Raw genomic sequence first — 22,059 nt, 5'->3', positions numbered from 1 at the left:
AATATATTAAGTAATCCAAAGTATTCAGAATACGTTACTCTCATTGAGTAACGTTACAAAATACATTTTGGGGCATGTAATCTGTAATCTGTCGTGGAATACATTTAAAATGTATAAAAGTAACCTTCTCAACACTGCACATTGGTGTGTATGTGCAAATATCCATACTACAGATATAAATACTAAAATTTCGCTTGTGAAATGACCAGTTAGCAAGTCATGTTATTTGTTGGATATTTGAATGAAAAATTCCCCAGACCATCATCACGACAAATACAATTTAGAGGTTCAGTTCATGAGTGAAATCAGCTCATTGCCTAGCAGACAGCCACCAGCTGTTATGCTGCTAGCTGCCTGTGGCAATTTCAAGAGCTTCCAATGTCAGAGCTATCTTCTCTCTCTTCTACTTTATTTAGGGCAGCATATCTAAACAAGTCTCTTGTCAGTATTGTTATCCACTAGTCGTTGCTCATATGTGTTGTATGAGATATTGCATATATTATATTAGCTGTGAAAAACACCATATATGCAGTCTATGAGGTGCATTGGTAGCACAATCCTATCACAGGAAGAAGGTTCCTGGTTCAGATCTAAATGCTGCGTTTCTCTGTGGCGACTTGTATCTTCTCCCGGTGCCTGTGTAGGTTTCCTCTGTGTACTCCAGCTTCCTCCCACAGTCCACAGACATGCATAATAGGCTAATGGGTGATTCTAAAATTAGCTGTGGATGAGAGGTAGATGAAGTCCTTGATGAAGTGTAAAGAATAAAACACCGTAGGAATCTATGTTAAAATGTAGCTTGGGGTCTAAAGTACGGCTAGAAACATATAAATGCAACAAGAAAAATACATCAACTCTGAAATTTGCATTAATTTAAAAACACTAACAGCTAATAGCGATCAAACAGTTGAACTATTTTGTGTCTGGATCGACTTGAATCACTGAAAATTCTGTTTTTAGAAACGGCAGTTGAACCATAGGAGTTATAGATAAATATAAATAAATAGATAAACGTGTGAATTCATTTCCTGATTGATTAGGCCGCCCTTATTTGCTTCCATTCATATTTCCAGTTTGTAACAGACTTTGTGTTAGTGTAGTCTCTAGGTTTAGTGACATCGTGATGGCATATTTTGTCAGTCTTCCTCCGAGAAATCCAAAAATAGAAATAAATTAATTAAAATAAATGTATCCCGTGAATTCGAGGCATAAAAGTAGATGAGTTGAGTTCATAAACAGTGGAGCTTTGTGATCGTCTTAATCTCTTCTACGGAATAAAGTGCTTTAAAGTTCATTAACCACACACTAAATGTCTGACTAATGTGCCACTGTATATTGTGGCCATTCACAAGGATGTGATTATCTAATGCTTTACTTATTTATTTATTTTAACAGAATGACTTTTCTTTGCTTTCAGATGTAACAACAGGACCCAGTGTGCTGTTGTGGCAGGACCAGACGTATTTCCTGACCCGTGCCCGGGAACCTACAAATACCTGGAAGTCCAGTATGAATGTGTGCCCTACAGTATGTATCCCCCAGCTCTCCTAATGTTCTTGCCCATTCTCGTTTCCTCTTAACAACAGCGCCTCATCAGAAATGGTCGGAAATACTAAATATCTCAGATGTGTCATCCAGTCTAGTGGAAAAGATTAGGACCCTGCAGGGAGTGCGAAGACACGCGATGGTTTCTGTTATCCGAAAACATAACACCCTGCACGAGCGCAGGAAATGTGAATGACAGTGTTGCTTACCTGTGAAAAATAATACAGTTTATCAGTTTAGAGGAACGCTACCTGCTGATGCAGCGCTGTTGTTTATCAAGCCGTCTCTTTGTTATAACTGACAGGTGATTAACGCTTCCTGCGTCGTATTAATTCCATGTGGCATCAGTTAGATCAACAGTGTTACAGTTTACACTTATTTTACTCCGAGTGGCGTTTTTGGAGCCGTGCAATTTATAAAAATAGAAGCGAGCAAATCATTTTTGAACTTTTAATCCGTTTTTCGTCAACCTGTTAGTGCTGCTGCTGTTCCAAAACGGAGTAAGGCATATATCCCATAATGCATTCAGGCTTTCTCTTGTTTTTTTAAATGGCGCTTGTCACAACCTTCCCATCAGCTCCCTCGGTTCAAAGCGCATTAATATCTTTGAGGAATCACGTCTGATGATGTCAAGTCTCTATTTCCATCACAGCAAGAAAGGCCGTTTTGACTTTCATCAAAAAGAAAAGTACTCATTCTCAGTTCAGTTCAGCTCAGTGGACGCCGGCTAATGTTCAGACTAGTGAGGCATCTCTGAAGGGGGTAAATAAAAATGATTTAATTAGTGCAGCAGGTGAAAAACACTGTGAGGCTGCAACATAACCTAAGTGAAAGCATTTGGACAGGGAATGGAAGGATCAGCATGGGGTGACAGGATGAGCGTGCTGAGAGGATATCCAGGCGAGGCTAAAGGAAGTGGCATGGACATTGCCATATGACCTTTGCTATTGTCTTTTTAATGAACTTTGAAGTGGAACACCAAAGTCACAATAATTACGCCTGCCAAAAATCCTGATGCTCAAAAAAGGGGGAAATATTTAGTCATGGGCATTTAGCTGTGTAGTCTACAGCGGCTGCATTGAAGTGAGTTGTAGTAATTCAAATCAAAGCCATCTTTTAACATTTGATGTCCTTACATGGTTCCCTCAGTAGTGGGCCTGACAGTAGCTTTCATGTTGTGAAGTGAAAGCCCTTTTTGTCTGTGATCCAGAGCTAGCAAATGGTCTTTTTATTCCTCGCTGTAATATGCACATTATGCTATTTCAGTCACCCAGTGCCACTGTCTTTCCTAGGTGTCATTGTCTTGGGATACTAACAAGGATAAAGCCACTGCAATGAACAGTAGCCCACTTTCAGTCACTTTTTGCGTCTGTCACACTTGCATCTACTCAAGTTTTCAACCTTTTGAACTCAAGCATTTCACTAGTTTACCATTTTGACCATGAGGCAGCTAGATTCTTGAAATATGCGCAAGATCATGAGAAAGGCTTTAGCGGAGGCGGGCACTTTTACCAAGGGGCTACATCAGAAACTGGGACTGTTGTGGAGCGCCGCACGGAAAGCAGTTTAAAACTCAAGTTTTGAAAAGTGCTGTACAAATCAACTTTATTATAATTATTATAATTATTATTAGTGTGATTACCAATGAGATAATAAAGAGGGAAAATTATTTTCAGCAGAACTGAGTTTAACTTACTGGTGTGGCCCTCCACAACAGTCCTAGTTTCTCACCCCTGCTTTAAGGTATGGGCTTTAGGCCGGTTGGGTTATTACCGGTCAGTAAGATCTCAGCTATGTGTGTTTAATTTTGGGTAATTCTTAAAACACACAGTAACTGCCAGCAAATGAGTTTAATTCTAACATTTTAAACACAAAGACAGCACAAGTCCTCGAGGGCTACAATAACTACATTGCTTAATAGCTACACTGGTTTATTGCAAGAAACCTGTGGCTTTTTTCCCTCTTTAGTTAATAATCAAGCTGCAAGTTGGAGACAGTGACCGATGATTCACTGGCCTGATTCTTTGAAATTAGCCTGCAGCACACAGTCCTAGATGGGTCATCCAGTGTCACTTGCAAGCAAGACTTACCACATGTGTGAGAAACCATTTTATACTTGCTGACACGTAAAAAGATATTATTTTATCATTTGGTCCTCAAGATTTTACCTGTAGAAATTGCACGCGCGCACTTTTGCACAGTGTAAGAACATTTCTGTGCACATATCAGTGAACGAGGCTCGTTCTTCGAAACCTTAACTGGGAGTGTGGACATTATTTTTTCTTATCATAGAGAAACAATACGATTGGTTGATTCTTGCTCTCTTTGACTACTCAGATGGACATGGCAATTTTTTTCCTCATGATTATGTCGGTTGCTTAATTTACATTGTTGCTACTCCAGTCCACCGAGTGTAGGTTGGAGTCATTTTTTCTTTCTTTTCTCCAACACATAGGCATTGTTTTCAGCCGGACCTTATCCCAGTGGTGCAATGTAATTGACCTCCAGTTCGATGGGAAATGAAATTATTTTTGCCCTTTCCACATGCTTGAACAGCATGGAAAAAACATAAGGACTTCCACCCCCATCCCATCCTCTTACAATTACTTCCAATTTATTCTATTGGTGTCAGATTTCTAAAATAATAGACACACGCATTATGGCTCCATATATTATGCTGTAAAAAAGCTGCTGCCTAATGCAGAAGCTGGGTTTTCCTGTCCTGTCTGGATCCCTGTAACACATGCAATTGTCCCCTAAGGTGATGGAAAATTCTGCAATACCCTCAGGACCCAGTGGCATTTTCATTCAGCGATCTCTTTAATGTTTTCTCTTACTCGATAAGTCTGACTTAAACAGTAAAAAAAAAAGAAACCATAACTCATAACTTGACTGCATTCCCATAATGCTGTAAAACAGTTTCTGCAGCTTAATTGCTTTAATACCCAGGACTCCTATTAGGGTTCCACGAGGGAGAAATACCGAGGCACCTTGTGTGGTTTAACTATGGATCGCTCCCAGATATGGCCATAAGATCGAGAAATCTGCTGGCAATGCATAAACATGGCAGCAGTCATGTAGCAGTTTATTTGTATATTGAGTGTGGAAGCAAAGTGTAATCACAAGCGGTCACTGGAGACGCATTTGAAACGGATTCGGTGGCGGGATATGAATGAATTCATCTGTGACGGCCCGGTAAACTCTCTTCACACCTCCCAGATGAATCAATCAGAACCTTTTGGCTGGACTGAATCACACTGAAAGTGCTTCCTTCACATTTGTGTGTCATGCTTACGTGTTTGATTATGGCTACGTGTCTTGCGAAAATAAGTCTCAATGGGGAGGATGAAGGAAAAAAAGCACAATAGATTTAAGTGGTTTGTGTGTTAATTGGAAATGAGGTATGGATAGAGACATGGCAGCTCAATTGTGGATCGGCTTTTAACACAAGTCTCCTTACAGAGTTCCTGAGACTGACTGAAGGATTTGAGTGTTTAATAAGAGGAGCAGCCACCCATGACTCCAACTCTTCTTTCTCTGTATTCCACTGACAAGCTCTCCCTCTCAATCCTAATACTGGCCTCCCCCACCCCTCCCACTCTATCTCCCTTTATTTGCCACCTCTGTTCCCTCACTCCAGAGTCTCATCTGCCCCTTCTCTTCTCCCCGACCACCTTCGCTGACAGCTTTTATCTGTTTTCTGCTTGAGGAGCTTCTTTTTCTTTCTTTTTCCTTTTAGGACAAATTACCGCCGTCCTCTCCACATCTCTATAAGCCGGCGAGATTGTGCGATTGGATCCGCTGTCAATAACAGCGGAGGGCTGTGCCAAATCGATGGACACATGTTGCAGATACAATATTGATTTTATTAATTTGCGATTCGACCCGCTCCATCAGTTGTAATGGAAGAAATGTTAGAACAATTACCGTTGTGGGTGCCAGTGTTTGCCCGTGCTGGCGCTGTGGCACGCGCGGCGCGATCCGTCATGTTTTCATTTGAGCTGCTGTCTGGATAATTATTCGATATGAGCTGCGAGTTTCTTGGATGAGGAAATGCCACCGCGTTGAACGATGAGGGTGGGAAAGCAGCGCCGACATAAAGGTGAAACAATAAAAAAGGAATTTATACATTTTGCATTTGAAACATTAAGCTCTTACTAAATAAAGCTTAATAGCATGCGCTTGTATTTACCTCAGGAATTCATCAGAGTCCTGTGAACATGACTAATTTTTAATCTGCCCGACGACTCTTTCTTTTTGCAACACAGCAGATTGCACACGCCCCTCTGTGCAGTTCACATATTAGCAAGGCCGACTTCGGGCACAAGTGACACGCTGACCCTTTATGATGACTCATAAACACGAGCGCGCTCTTATGGCTGACATCTGTCTCCGCCCCGCCCTCTCACCTTGACTTTCCGCAGCCAAGCGGAGAGATGCAAGCGTATTCTCATCGTGCCTTATTACAGCCTTCTTTCCTCGCTCGCGCCGTCTTTCTCTGGGTGTAACTTCCACTTTAACAACTCCTCCCGAAGGCCGAGCTCATGAGAGGTCAACACAACTGCGTCTCCCTCCTACACACCCACCGCTCCTTCCTCGGCTGTAATGAAGCGCTTAGATCTCCTCAGCAGGCCCGTCATCTTCCCCGTCATCTTCCCCATCTTGTCGCACAAGATTCCGACCTGTGTTGCAGTGCTCTGCCGTTGACAGCCTGCGGTTGTCTTCCTTGTCCTCCTCCCCTCACGTCGACCGCAATCTTTTGGTAATTACATGTATCTTTCTGTGCACTTTCGATGATCCAGGCAGGCGATCATGTCCCTTACCCTCCCACCACCTGCCCCCCACACACACAAACACAAAAAAGATGAAGTAGTGGATATGAGGGAAATGTATTTGCGCTGTTCACTTTGCAAAACTTACACTTCACTGTGCTCGGCAGACGAGCTGAAACGGAAAGGCAGAAGACAAGAAGAGAGTGGAAGAACAAAGGAGGAAAAACCTGCTGGCAGTCTGTTGCTATACATAAGCCACTGGTTCCCCCCACTGTTTGCAGCTAATAAGGACAGTGTAAAATCCTGCCTTTCACAGTGGGATCCAGCTCAGCCCTGTCAGATACGGCTCACTCTTTGGAAGCTAAGCCAGGACATACGATCATGGAATCGATTGCCTCGTTTGATTGGGGCCGCAGTAATCCCGGAGCTCACGCCTCGTAAAGTTGCGGTGTAATTTCTCATATTTATTCATCCATTCGCTTTTTGTTTTTTTCTCGTTTCAAACTTGCCTAATTGGTTTTTAATTCTTTTCGCCAGTGATAACAACACACCTAACAGGTTCTGGGGGCCCGTAATTGAATAATGGTGTAGATTGTTTTGGCAGGTTTTACCCAGCACCTGCTACCAGTCTCTATCCTTCACTGTTGGCAGGTTAAACTGTGAAATCGATGCTGTACACATGGCTCTCGCTTACACTGCAGCCTGGTTATAATGCGCGCGATTTGCAGAGTCTGTAACGCAGCGGTTACACCTAAAGTAAACACCACCTGTGTGACCAGGAGTCTGCGTCTCAACAGGGTGCGCGGCTCGCTGCTGTGAACTCATGTAAGGATTTTGGATCATTAATAACAGAAATGGTGATGTCGAGGCACAAATCTGATTTGATTTAGTTGCTCGCGCTCGGCGTTCCTACACCGTCAGCGCTCTCCCTTACGAGCACCCAGTCAGCTCTCTTTCCCTCGGATAATCTCGCAGCAACATTTAAGCTTCTTGAAGAGTAGATCGCCCCATTAGATGCTATCTGTAAATCTACTTAGCAGATTGTACGGAAGTTCAGTGGCGTTTCGCCCTTGAGCTCTCTAGTCCACGTTCATAAGGTCCTGTGTGGGAGTCAGTACTGTGACAGCAGATACATCACCAAACCACACCCTCTTCACTCCCAGCTGAAATGCCAGCGAGCATTAGACTGCTTGTTCAGACACCTTCTTTTTTTAATCTTACCACCTGGGCGAACAGCTCCACTTCCTCCCATGTGTGAAGGGGCCCTGTAATGTCATCTCATCACTCAGAGATTGCTGACCACTCCCCAGCCCACGCGGTATGCTTTGACGACTGTGACTTCCTGCCACATATCTCACACTCCAGATTCACACTGGTGCAGTGGCCTGAATTCGCACTGATCAGAAACTTCTTGCTATTTTTTTTGGGGGGGGGGGGCCCTTTATCGAATCCATCCAATTAGGGTGTTCATGCTGGCTTCCTGTCACACTGTTGCAGTTTAGTGGGACACAAAGACATAGTTGATATTAATGGAAACATAGTAGCATTTTGTTGTTGCGACTATTCAAAATGCCTGGTGTGAAAAAGAGAAATGAGATATCATTCAACCAACTATGTGCTGGTTTGCAGGCAATACATAGAAAAGTTCTTGTTTTATTTTGTTTTAAAATGGATCAATTGTTAAATCAATCTACTGTCCACAGACTAGAAAACTAAATAAATGTCATATAAAAAAAAATCCATAAATTCAGCTCTGAATAATCCATGAATGAAACTCAGGGTAAAACCCTTCAGAGGAGTAAAACTGGAGAGTGTGATGGATGAATGTGCAACTCAAGTAGAGATTTCTGTCTCAGTTTGTGAAAATAAGCTTCCTAAAGGATGCATTTTAAAGTTCCACACAGTTTGAAAGTAATATTAACAATGAAAAGAAAATACAAGCTCATATGAATATATATTTGAGGTATAAAGAAAGTACAGCCTCGTGCAAGTTCAAGCCCTCATGTACCGGGACATTTAAAACTCATCTGGTACTTTGCAGATGTAGCTAGACCACATTATGGCTCACTCTTCTTTACAATGCTCCTTCAGTTCATTTGAGGTTTGCAGGGATTTATTTGTACACAGCTGTCTTAACGTTCCACCGCAGCATTTCAGTCAGTATGAAGCTTTCTGGACTCCTGTTGGAGATTTGCTGCTATGCTTGGGATCATTGTCCTGTTGCATGAGTCAGTTTTAGCCAAAGTTGACTTCACGCTCTCTGAATGCTTTGGTATACAGAGTTTATAGTTAATGTTTATGGACTTTGAGGTGTCCAGGTCCTGTGGCTTGAAAGCCAACCAAAATCATCACCCCTCCACCACCATGACTAATGGTTGGTTTGAGATGTTTGTGCTGATGTGCTGTGTTGGCACATGGTCAGTCATCTCACCTTTGGTCTCATCTGTCCAACAACCATTGTTCCAGAAGTCTTGGCCTTATAACACTTTAATGTCTTTCATCCTTGGCATTGAGTTAACACACATCTGAATGTTCCAGAGCAGTAAACTGCCACAACCTATGCTTTTATAGAGGTGCTAACACTTGCTGATGATCAGTTAATCGAGTGGATTGACTAGCAGCACTTGGCTACTATTTACCCTCTTAGCCCTTTAAAACCGGTCGGAGCGGGCACGCTCCGTTTTGCGTAACTATTTTTAAATCCCTGTAGAACCGGAACCACGTGAGCTAGCACAATAATTTTTTTTGCATATGAAACCGGAGGAGTTGTACTTACATCTTATGCCATTAGCTTGCCCTAGGTCATGGTTTCCTTCCACATATAGCTTTGCAAAAATTGCATAAAAAGCACTTGCAGCAGCAAAAACATAATATTCCAGAAACACACTTTGCCGATCCGATCAGCTGTTTGTAACACTTCCTACGTCCATCAGCGCGAACTATCGCATGTCCGCCATGACCTGCCCGAAACCGGAAGTGACGTCATTTTGCGGAAAATGTAGTTTTTTACCTTCGGGGCCTTATAAGCCTATACTGGTGTTTTTAAAAGTCATGTTTGACTTTATGCTTTTCTGAATAGTTTCTGGGATGCTTAGAACTCAAATTGCACTGCTGAAAATAGTTTATTTTGATGCACATGATGTTTTTTTGCAAATTTGGATTGTAATATTTATTTTCGTTTTTCCTGCAGTATATAAAAATTGGTGTATCTCAAAAACAAAACTATGAAGACACTCAAAATAAATTTCCTGTTGTTGCAAACTCTTTTGTGCAACTTTTTTGTATTTACTGTTTTGAGGGATAAACCTCTTAAATTTCTCTAACTAGAAATATATGAAAACAAAAACGATTTTCTATTTTTTTGTACTTTATTGCACTTTTTTGTAATTTATGTAGTTACTATGGACTTAATGCTTACATATTATTAATATTTGGGCTATAATGGTTGTATTAATGTATAGTAACTTGAAATGCTCCCACAAATGGCCCTACAGCATGTAAAAATATAAAGTAAGCTCTGGCGGACTTGGTTCTATGGTAGGTCTTAAAGGGTTAATTCCCACAGTATTCCTATGGAACTAGTAAAGAGGACTTTATAATTTCCACGTTTGTGAGTCTGCTAGTGTCCCTGTGACGTAAATTTCAGGCAGTGGACTTCAAGCAAACTATAAAGAAGTAGAACAGGAAGGACTACAGCACTCAGCAGTTCATGTCGGTGTCTGCAACTGAGAATAATCTAGTCTTAATAAATCCTTAATGTGAACTTTTTACCATGACTGTAGATATTACAGTGAAACTGAAATCTTGTGTTTATATAGCCAGGTACTCTGAATAAAAACATTTTTACTATTAAGCAAATGCACATGTACAGAAAATGAAATTGATAGCCACTAATTTTAAAACAGAGTTTGCCTGATTGCCACGGTGGTTAAAAGGTAAACATAAAATAGAAAATGGCATTTCTAGGGGTGGGATTATCCCCTGGAAAAAAAAATGATGTTCCCAGTTGAGAGGCGATATAATTGCACAGGGAAGCGGTGATTACCGGTGTGGATAAATGGCCGTGTTAAAGGGGTGAATCTGGACATGTGGAAGCTGTTTCCCCCCACTAATAGCTGAATAAGCTGCTGTAATCTATCAGGTTCCTGTGCTGTAGCAGCTGCTGTTTTTGCTCAGTGACATACATACAGCATCATCGTTGCCTTTCTTTTTTATGTTGTTTAAAAAAAATAATGCACAATCGCCGAAAGAGCTGCAGAAATGTTCATAAACACCCATTTATGTAACACAAGCAAAGCTTTTATCTCAGTGTTAACCCACCCACTGCACACAGCCCCACACAAACACTCACTCGCGCACATGTGTCTGAAGAGATGCTGGGGTGCCAAGTGTCGAGGATACATTACTAATTACAGATCGGTCTCTTCAGGGGGTCTCTCCTTTTTAATGATCACCCTACTAATCAAAGCTTTTTTTGTTTTCCCCTTTCTTTGTTCGCTGGTGCTCCTCTGCGTCCAGCCGCACACCAGACTAAACACTACAGTTATTTTTGCCTCTCCTCCACAATCTCCCCCACCGCCCCCACCTCCACCCCGCTGTTCTCCTCCATAATTTCAAGGTCCTTGAAAATCAAGACGTATTTTAGGAGGTGCAATTAGGTTATTTCTGCTCCAGTTGCTGCTATGTTCCATAAAAATGTATTTAAGTTTGTTTTGCTGAGCATTCCCTTGTTTTTATTTTTTTAAATTTTTTCTCCCTCCGTTGGTCGGTCTCACGTTGATAGCAGATTGGATGAGCGCCAAGTCCTTGCACCTGTCCCTCAAAGAGAGACAGACACGCGCACAGACAGAAGAAGACGCGCGCGTGCACAGCATCCTGCGTTGTCAAGGTTATAGGACGGCATAGCTGCTTCCCAGTAGGAGGCAGGCAGAAAGCGATGGAGACAGAAAGGAGACGCTAGGGAGGAGATTGAATAAGTACCAGAAGGAAGCACAAAGAGAGCAGACAAGTGGTTGAAAGAAAAAAAAAAAAGAGGGCTGTTGAGAAATGGAACCTGTAATGATAGTATGGGAGACTCATGAGCGTCAGGCGAGGGAAGGGATAGGGAAAAAATGAGAGAGATGAAGAGAGAATTCAGAGAAAGAGAGATGGCCGCCTGCGTGTCCTCCCCCATCCTTAGGCACATGCTATTCAAAGCCCTGTAATTTGTGTCATTAATTAAAAAGCTGATGGGATGGAGTTGAGGGTTTTGCTCTCTGCAACTCCCTGCTTGAGACAGTGGGGTGGGGGGACGGGAGTGTGTCAGGGTGGGGTGTTTGGGGGGGCCGTATTGCAAAAAATATTGCTGCCATTCTGCCATGAATCTCTATTAGTGGCTAATGATACCATTCTGATACCTCTCAACCATTAGTGTGAAATTGGGAAGCATTAATTATTCAAATGAAAATCCATACAGCTGCCGCTCACATGACAGCGTGTATGCGCTCGCAGCGGCTAAAGATCCCCATTGTTAGCTGCTCGCCGTTTGCAGGACGTGGGCTGTGAGAGGTCTGCACAGCAACCTGTCAGGTGGAAATTATACTTGAAATCTTGTGGGGGGGGAAAATGAAGTAAGGACTGTGTTACACAGAGGCTTTAAAATTGAATTTTATAGGGTATGGTATTGCTGAGCGGCGGGGTGCATATAATCATATTATCTAAACTGTCAAAACTGAAATATGTATATGCACACAAGCAAAAACCTTATTGCGTTTCCTTTAAGTTTTTCATTGTTACGAACAGCTGCTGCCCTCATTTGTAGCCAATGGGGGATTTAGGGGGTGGAGGGGAGGTTGTTAGCAAAATGGCCAACCACGGCGGTGTCTGCGGTGCTTTCTGCATTAGCATGCATGCTCTGCAAAGTGACTTCATCGTCGTGATTAGATGATCAAGTTTGCCTTTTGCTTTCCTGTAATGTTATGAAAATATATTCAGTGCGCCCTGTGCAAAAAACAAATCTTAGATCCAGCCACCGCTACATCAGAACATTTTAGGGGAGGCATGGCTACAGCTACACTTTCTGGTCTAAATGTATGGTTTAGCCCTGTGATAGACTGGCAACCAGTCTGGGGTCTACCTCGCCTTGTGACCTGTGACCGCTGACTCCGCATTGGGTAAGCGGAAGAAAGTTAATGGGTGGATGTTTGACTTAACCTAGTGGCAGAGCAGTGACTGATTAACCTTAAACATTGACCTGCGCTGACTGCACAATGTTCAGCTGTTAGTTACATAACTCAAGGTGAAGTTTATATCCCCCAAACTGTGGCATGTTTTGAAAGATAAACAGCTAGTGCCCGGTAACGTGCATCTTTTTAAGCCGTACATAGGTTTCCGGTTTGTTTCAGCCATCTTGCTAATGTTTCTGCTTGTTTTTGTCTTCTTCACAGCACAATAGCTAATTTTTTGCATGTAGCGTGCTCACGGTCCACTGGGTAATTGTTTCCGATGTTCCCAGATTAGTGAGTCAACTGGTTATCTAACCCTGGACCAGTCCCTAGATAAATCAGGTTGTGGAAGTGAGCGGGAGCATTGAGGTGTGTTAAAGCTAGGCATTGCAACCTCAAACTGCTCCACCCATGCTTCTCTGTGGCTAAAAGATTATCCTGCTTGCACCGGGCTGCCTCCAGGTATGCCAGCATGTAGCTGTTTGAGGCAACGTGTTACATTTTTAAAAAAATGTATCTCAGATAAAGTTTTATCTGTTGGCAAACCCATGCCAACAGATGATGTTTTTTTCTGGATTTTTGGTTGATTAAAATTAAACTACCATAAAAAGTGAACACAATTACAAATTCAGCAGCGGATCAAATTATTATCTCCCCAACTGTAAGCATATAAATGACATTCAATGCTCAGCGGATTGCAGGTTTCCCCAACCTTATAAACAGTACGTTTGTACAATAACTGAAACTAGCATCACTGAAGGAACAGCGGGCTGGGAGGTCAATTCCTTGATCACTGTTCATAGGATTGGGGAAACCTGCAGTCAGCCGAGACTGAAGAAATCACTTGGATGAGTGACGAAACGTTTCTCCCACAAAACGCTACGTTTATATGAACAGAATCGACTTTGAGGGATTTACTCAACTGGATGATTGAGCGTGCATCAAGACGACATTTAAATTAGTTTAATAAAACAGATGAAAAACACAAAGGGAGACAAGCTTCTAGGACGCCCATATTTAAACAACTAACTTAGCAGCATTTAAAAAAAAAAAAGCTTTGGTCCCTATAGGTAGTTCCCCCCCTTCATAACAGCTGGATGGCGGTGGAGTTTTTTCAAATAACTCGTCAGTTTTGATAGTGTTAAGGCTTAAATTTACGTCCGTGGCCACCTGATTGACTGGTGTGCTGACTGCTGGGCTTCACCTCCTCTAATTCCAGTCTCTGAACTCGCCCTCTCAGCTGCCTTTGCTGTGTCGGGGACTAATCTGACAAATGACATGGCACGCTGTGTGGCATAGACCATCCAAGAAGTTTGGGCTTCTGTTTTGGTGACAGGCATAATGGTGTTTTCTTAGTCTGCTACCTAGCACAATTTGCTGCTGCTTGCTAATCAAGGTAGCTGGCTGAAAGCTGAGCAGTCCAGCATGGTACAGATGGTAACTTCTGGCTGTAAAAAGACCTACAAAAGTTCGACCAGCAAAATGCAGAGTAAAGGCTACAGTTAAGCTTAATTTTTAAGCCATAATAAAACCAGATATTATAGTGAATAATACTGACACATAGCGCTGTATATAACTCACGAATAGCCCTCCGAAGCCATCGGGACAAGGCTCCATCAAATGTTTCAAATATAGGGTACAGGGAAAGGATCATTTATATTTTGTCGAGTCAATGAATATGATGCTCGAGGGCCTCTTTTATGCGACGGCTCCGCGCCGGGTCCGCGTTTCATCTGGAAGGACCCTTATGTTTTTTGATCTGTACGCACTTTTTTTGATAGTTTCTCAGACGTGAAAGTGGGGACAGAGGAAAAAAGGCGAGGAGAAGGGAGAGAGAAAAGAAAGAGATGAGAGAGCTAAGTGCTTTTTAGTGACTCAGTGACAGCCGTGACCAAAAATCGTATTAAGGTCACAATGGGGGTGGTGCGGTGGAGTAAAGAAGCTTTTCAAATGAATCAATTCTCCATCTCTGCTTTTCCCCGCTGCTTCTCTTGCGTGTGTGTGACTGAGTTTGTCCAAGGCGCATATCGCAGGTGTATATCTCAGTCTGTACTGTCTACGGCGAAACATGAGTCGGTTCAAGCGTTCTGATGGGTGACCTTGTTGCATCTGGCGGTGTCGTCCGGTCGAGCGAAAGGGCCGCCGTGCTGGACTTCGCCCAGGGAGCGGTGTATTTCCTTGTCAGGGATTTCATCCACATCCTTTACTCCCTCCTCACGCCGTCTCCCCCGATGATTGCGTTGTATACCGCTTCTCACATCCCCGCCACTAATGCCTTTTTCTTTAGATCACTCCTCTCGCCTCGGCGCTGTTAGCAATCGCTCAATCAGAAACGCCGGCCTCCCCGCGGTCCCCGTTGTGTGGCCATTGCTCACGGGAGGTGAGGAGGCTTTGATCGGGTAGCGTTTGGCTGTTTACTTTGATTTGATCTATGGGGTCCGCATGCTGTTCAGAGTTATTGGCAAATTTGGGGTGTCGGTAACAGCGATTCACATGCAGCCCGAAGCAATGGTTGCTCGCGCTTGGTATGGACTTGTTGTGTTGCAGTGACAGCTGGAGTGTTTTCTGTTAATGAGGTGCTGTGCTGTACCAGTTTATGATCTGACAAACACAGACAATAAAGTTTACTTTGACTTCAAGCCTCTCCCCTCCCCGTTGTTTTCCTCTCCTTCGTGCTCTTTCCGTCCTCGTTCTCGCTCCTTTTCGTTGGCTCAGTGCCTTCATTAATATTGTTCTCCTCTAATAACTTTCCCATCTTTCAAACTTTACCCCACCTGCCCCCTGCCCACTGACCTCCATACCTCACTCTGTTGCACTCTCCATTTGAAGGAGAGGACTCTTGTAAGCCCTAGTAACAGAGGTTAATCCTCTCTTATTAGAACCGGGATTACTGAAGGGGAAGGGACAGGAGCAGGCGCATGGGGTGGATGCTAACGCCAACTACGAATGAAGGAGACTGACAAAACGCCATGTCTGACATAAAAGGCTTGTTCACTTCACGGAAAAAAAGAATTATATATAGAGTTAAGATGTAATAGGCTCAGTAGTTTGTTTTCAGCAGGCTTTCGGCGTGCCTGTTTAGATGTAGACTGCAAACAGCTCTTACTTTTCCCTTACTTGCAGGAGTCATGTTTAAAAAAATAGGTCACTCAAGCTCCCACTTGAATACGAGATGCTACATAAATTTACTTTAAATTTGAAATGAGCTACTTAACGTTTGAATTGAGTAACAGAAGTAGATCAGTGAGAAACATATTTTCTTGCCTGAAGTCACCGTGATGAAGCTGAACTCAGAAGTACATGGAGTTATTATTCACAGTGGATAATGCTAATGCGAGAGAGATCTCTTGGAGTGAATTAATCACTTGATTCTGCTGATCTGCTTAGCTCTTCTGTGTGATTTAGCATCTCTTAGCTAGCAGGTTTTTAATTTTATTATTTAAATCGTTTATTTTTATATTTTTTGGGTAGATAGAAAGGCTGAGAATACTAAATTTGAACATGCTAGGTGACCACCAGTGTTGGGTAAAACAGGCTACAATGAGCTACAATCAGATGACATTTTACAGCAGCACAGGCATGTTTCTTTCTTCACACTTGCACTACATCACCTGATTTCAGTTTTAAAGGGCATCGTTTTAAATTTTTAATGGCACAAAAGAACAAGGGTGTGACAGTAAATGCAAACTGCGTCCAAGACAGACACAGTTGCTTTACACTGCTAACATAACTTCAATTCTCTGCAAAGATCTCTGCAGATAGCATGCTAACACAAAGCTAGCCAAACACCCAGAATGATGTTAAAGCTGAAAGTATGCTGACCCCAGACCAGCCGCCTGAGGCTGATCTTCAAAACAGGCAGTGGTCAGCATTAGTATTGTAGCCTCCATTTCTACAGTAGAATTTCAGTGGATTGATTTTGTTCTCAGCTTTGCATTAAAAGAAAGACTGTATATACGTCCTCATTAGGATAGGGATTTATGCTAATGAGACTCTAGTTGTAGGGTTTTATTATTAACTGATAATCAGGCCATTTACAGAGTAATGCAAAAGTAATGCAGCAGGTAGTGCGTTACTTACTCCAGAGAGTAATTAAGTAACATAAGCACTTTTTTAGAGTAACGAGTAGCGCTGTAACACATTATTCCTTTACTCTTAGACTGGGTCTAGAGAGTATTTTAAATTCAGGGAATTTAAAATAGAAAGTAGCTCGTCCACAGAAGGACTGGTAGCTCCCCTTACGATAAGGGTTCAGATCGCGCGAACAGGTGTGAAATGTGTGTGTTTAGTTAGTTAGTTTGTTTGCTTGTTTTAATCAATTTTAAATCATGCTTTTTATTTGTTTTTGTTTCTAATGTCTCTGTAAAGCACTTTGAATCACCTTGTTGTTGAATTGTGCTATACAAATAAACTTGCCTTGCCTTGCCTTGCCTTGCCTAGTCATCTAACTACTACCTCAACACTGATGACCACTAATAAAACTCAAGTTTAATACTAACATACAAATGGTAACGTGTTTGGAAATATGTCAATGTTTCAAGTGTGTGTCAATAACAATGTGTTTATGCAGATTTAAATCTCGATCTCAGTCCAAGTGAAATCAATATCCAGCAAGTCATCCATTATAATAATCTAATAACAGTCGCACCAGTCAATTTAGAATGATTTACATCATCTGCTGCATCCCATTGAATAAGGGGAGGTATCGTATACGGTAATCATCATCATTGTCATCAGTCTGTTCAGGTTATGAGTGTCTGATTATTAGTTTAGGAGCTAAATCAATGTGTGGTGTTTTGCAGTGGCTGAATTGTTGGACAGATTATTTTCTCTTTTCGCTTGAACAAACTTGAAAATGGTTAAAACATTTCTGAAGAATTCAGAAGTTTCTAATTATCATAACATTTTAAAAAGTCTACAATATGTAAACATTTTATATGACTGGAGAAAATTCAGTTGCATTTTATATAGTGCCAGAATACAGAAATCAAAGCTAAGAGAAGCTACTTAAGTTAAACAGAAATGCTGCACATTGTGCTGTATATGGAGAATTAGGTCAATTTAAGTAGATTAACATGGGTGAATGTTGGATTATTGGTTTTTAGTGTAGATTACTTAATGGAAATAAGAATAAATTTTCCTTTCTTGTGGTTTATTTCTAAAAACAAGTGTTTTCAAGTCACAGCGGATAGTTATACGTTATATTATTATTAATATTATTATTATTATTATTATTATTACAGGATTTTCATATTTATGCTGAAAAACTGTCATGGTGAATGAGAGGTGTATATGTGCAGGTAAATACGGGTATATATGGTTGATTTGTTGATAGTTGATGACGATGATGATGTGAAGTGAATGACCCTTTGCCTTGATTGTACGCCGGGAAGGGTTCTAGCCTAGGTCAGCATAACTAAGGGAGGGTCGGGGTCACCTGATCCTGCTCTAACTATAAGCTTTAAACAGAAGCATTAAGCTTAAACCTGCCATCTATAAATGACAATATGTTGAAATGTTTTTTAAGCCTTTTCTAAAAGCCCTGCCTCGTCTCATACATTCCCATCCCCACAGCGATGTCTCTGTTTTTTTTGTTGCCGTGCAGGCGTCAGTGCAAAAGCCCAGAGCATCTTCTACAACAATTTCAGAGTTGATTAATCTGTCTTTTTCCAGCAGGCTCATATGAGGCGCAACGCTGTCTGCTTTCTAAAAAAAACCAAAAAAAACAACTGACAATCAAATTTTGTGTGTCCCTCTGTTACTAACCCATGTTTCTCTTGGAGTGTCTGGAAAATAAAGACCGTGATCATGATGTTAACCTGTTCTTTGTATTTTTTCTTTCTTTCTCTCTCCCCTTCATGCCTAAAAAAATAGAAGTGGAACAAAAAGGTAACTAAATACCAACAACTTTTCTTTGTCTTTGTCACCTTGCATTTCCATTTGGGCACGCGCTTGCTATTTTCCGGTGACGGGCCGCTACGGCAACTTTTCGTAGGACCATTGTGTTGTTCGCTACTGTGGCTCAACATGCATTTCATGGGGAATATCTGGTTTTTCCATGAAACACCGTTAGGGAATTTCATGTACAGCAGCGTCCAAAATATTAATTAACCTTCCGACCCCGTGCCTTCACTTCTTGTTCATCAGCAGTATCAACCACACGGGTTCTGATATCCAAGCCATCGCAAACCTCCTCGCTGCTGAAATCTCATAACCCCGGCGTGTTTTTATTCCCTGTAATAACTGAAAATTCTTCCAGCTCTGCGTTATCAGCTGCATAATATTAAAGCAGAGGGCTATACAGGTTGATCAATAGCTTGTCCAGTAAGCTGTCAGCATTTTTCATTATAGCTCTAACATGATGATGACTATAACCTTCAGGGACTAAAAAGAGTCAATACTAGGGATAAATCATAGCAGCTGTATTCTTACCTTATCAGCACTGTATGATGCTGCAAAACATATGCTAAAGCTACACTTGTGCCCCAGGAGCTTTGCACCGTGTTTGTAGTCTTACCTTTTAACACGACCTGGAGAATTTGTTCGTTGTCAGATGTTAACAATAAAGATGTATCGAAGCCAAACCGCAGAAATGGAATGAGTTTGGCTTTGATACCTGCGCCGCATTATCTTTTTGCACGATGCCATAAATATAAAGCCGGGTTCGAGTTAAAGATGGGATTGAAATCATTAAACGAGTCGAGAGCTCTGCTGAAGTGGCCGAGGCAATGCATTTTTTTCGGTCTCGTTGTAGTCATTAGTTAGTGGCGTGTCGCGAAACCAAAAGCAACGAGAGCGAGCAGCGAAGGTGAGTTACAAACGTTTTACCGATGTGACGGGCGGTGCTGTGGTAACGGTTGTGAAGTTCCCCATGAAAGCCATGTGAGCCTTTGTATCGCTCCTCTAATGTCTTCCATTCACTCCTCCATCTCTTGCATCCTTAAAAACAACAAAAAAGCATATTTTACAACCTCCATAGAGCCCAGTGTGCTGTCAGAACAAAGCTTGCCGACTCTGACCTTGTACCCCAGCGCATCTTGTGTTTCTCAACCATAGAAACGGCCCTCTTAGCGTTTAGCTGAGCACCGCTGAGATGTGTGCCGAGGCTGTATGTCAACAGGACGCATCTCGCCACATTTTCACCTGCAGGTAGACAACATGTTTAATCTTAGGAGATTACAAGGGAAAGAAGCCTCTGTGTTTTTTTTGTTTTTTTTTTCTTCCCTGTCTCTTCCTCGACGGAGCCCGCAGCTTTTACCTCTCAATGGATCCACGGCTAGAAGCTGTCAGCGCACTGTCAGGCTGTTGGCCTGCTACAGCGGAGAGAGCCTTCTCGCACACATCGTTTTTATTTCTGATATTCGTCTGGAGCAAACCTGTTGAAAGTGGGGGAAGCTCTTAATTGTGCCTTCTTTTCTGCCTGTGTTTCTCCTTCGTCTGCTGTTTTAGCTTTCGTTGTTACATGTGTTATTGTTTGTACAATTTTAATTGCAGTATTAAACTCTTACGCTGTGTTGTTGTTGTAATTCTGTATGCAGATGCAATCTACTTAGAAAGAAAAGAAAATTATAATTGTCTCAGTCCACGATAATCCATAATGAACTAAAATTAGCTTTCCACCATTGACCCTCTCCAGCTGTATTGGCTTTATCAGATCTGACTACAAACCGGTTTACATATAATTAGTTTATTGTGTGTGGGGCTGTAAATCATGTCACGGGGCTGAAAAATGTCATGTAGGTGAAATAATGGACAGGCTATCATTACACAGATGATGTCACTTTAATTTGTTTTCTTTCTCCTAAATCTCTACCTTGGCCAATAATTGAACTGCAGCTATTTATCAAAAAATTTAGGTTGGGGGCGGGGGGTTGTGTCTTTAATGCTGTTTACTAAGAAGTGCCGCTGGGGTGCTTTAACCAAAGAGAAGAATGAAACCTATTTTCTTCCCTGGCACAGTATCTAATTGGATGTGAAAAGAAGCCATTGTGCAAAGTTTAACTGAAACTAAAGGGAACCAAAATGGTAATTTGTGTGTGTTTCTGTGGGCGAGTTAGTGGTGTTCGGGTAAGTTCCATCAGTGACTTCTGACTCGTTTCTGCTCTGCATTAAGTCAGCAGAGATAACCCTGACTTCATTTACTCTTCTCTCCCTCCAAACTCAAAGCCAGTTTATTCAGACAGATTGTAACTACCCGCCTCTGGGGTCCGGTAACTGTAGTCGAAGTATCATATGTAACAGCTGAAGACTACAGTAAGTAATTGAAAGCAAAGCAGTGCTCACTGCACTGGAGACACTGTTGGAAATAATGAAAAGGCTCATTGTGGGTTGGGTTTTTTTGTTATTGATTGTGTTCTGTTTAATTTTAGTAATAAAATCCAAATAATTCTAACTATCAGTGTTCTTCACGCAAATCTTTTTTTATCTGCTTTTCTTCTAAAACTGCCCATCTTAACACAGATTTCAACCTGTTCAATTTTGTCTCTGATTCGTCTGTCTAATACCTGCCAATGTAACTCTGTAATTGTCTTTCCCCATTTTTGGCTCCTCAGTATTCCTGTGCCCAGGGCTTCTGCGGAGGGTGTACCAGAGCGAGCATCTCTTTGAATCGGACCACCAGTCCGGAGCTTGGTGCAAAGACCCTCTTCAAGCTTCGGATAAGATCTACTACATGCCTTGGACACCCTACCGCACGGACACCTTGACCGAATACTCATCCAAAGAAGACTTTGTCGCTGGAAGGCCGACAACGACCTACAAGCTTCCGCATCGCGTTGACGGAACGGGCTTTGTGGTCTACGACGGGGCGCTCTTCTTCAACAAGGAGCGCACACGCAACATTGTCAAGTTTGACCTGCGAACTCGCATCAAGAGCGGCGAGGCCATCATAGCCAACGCCAACTACCACGACACGTCGCCGTACCGCTGGGGAGGGAAATCAGACATTGATTTGGCTGTTGACGAAAACGGCCTGTGGGTGATTTACGCGACCGAGCAGAACAACGGGCGGATTGTGATCAGCCAACTCAATCCCTACACACTGCGCGTTGAGGGGACCTGGGACACGGCGTATGACAAGCGTTCGGCATCCAACGCCTTCATGATTTGCGGAATCCTTTATGTGGTGAAGTCGGTGTATGAGGATGATGACAATGAAGCGACGGGAAACAAGATCGATTACATCTACAACACAGAACTCAGTAAAGACGGCTTCCTGGACATCCCTTTCCCCAACTCCTATCAGTACATTGCTGCTGTGGATTATAACCCCAGGGACAATCTGCTGTATGTTTGGAACAATTACCACGTTGTCAAGTACTCTCTTGATTTTGGAGCATTGGACAACAGGCTAGGTAAGACCAGCTTCTTTATTTTTCATATACATGAAATGGCACTGAAAGACTTGAAGGTGTAAGAGAATCTGAATGCATAGGAACATCACATGAGCAGTGGATTTGATTTGCACACATAGAATTTGAAATGAGGATCTCATTAAATTTGAATTGTTACTTTTTTTTCTGCAATGAAACAATGATGCA

At 42.2% G+C, this 22,059-nt stretch overlaps 1 protein-coding gene across 6 annotated transcripts in view; it reads left to right on the top strand.

The window, feature by feature from the left end:
* LOC146675131 (adhesion G protein-coupled receptor L3) overlaps positions 1–22,059 on the top strand; it is a 279,742-nt gene that overhangs the window by 149,407 nt on the left and 108,276 nt on the right. For 5 of the 6 annotated variants that reach the window (XM_085400203.1, XM_085400201.1, XM_085400202.1 and 2 more), the window contains 3 exons: positions 1,418–1,527; positions 18,395–18,409; positions 21,073–21,873. In XM_085400203.1, the coding sequence (XP_085256329.1) occupies positions 1,418–1,527; positions 18,395–18,409; positions 21,073–21,873 (926 nt within the window). The remainder of the gene's footprint in view (positions 1–1,417; positions 1,528–18,394; positions 18,410–21,072; positions 21,874–22,059) is intronic. The other variant, XM_085400200.1, reaches the window with a different exon arrangement.

Source organism: Rhamphochromis longiceps, linkage group LG3, assembly GCF_057381845.1.
Source record: "Rhamphochromis longiceps isolate RC_006_pf linkage group LG3, R_longiceps_female_GT1.1, whole genome shotgun sequence".
NCBI classification, from domain to species: Eukaryota; Metazoa; Chordata; class Actinopteri; order Cichliformes; family Cichlidae; genus Rhamphochromis; species Rhamphochromis longiceps.
This window is presented reverse-complemented; position numbering and strand designations above follow the sequence as displayed.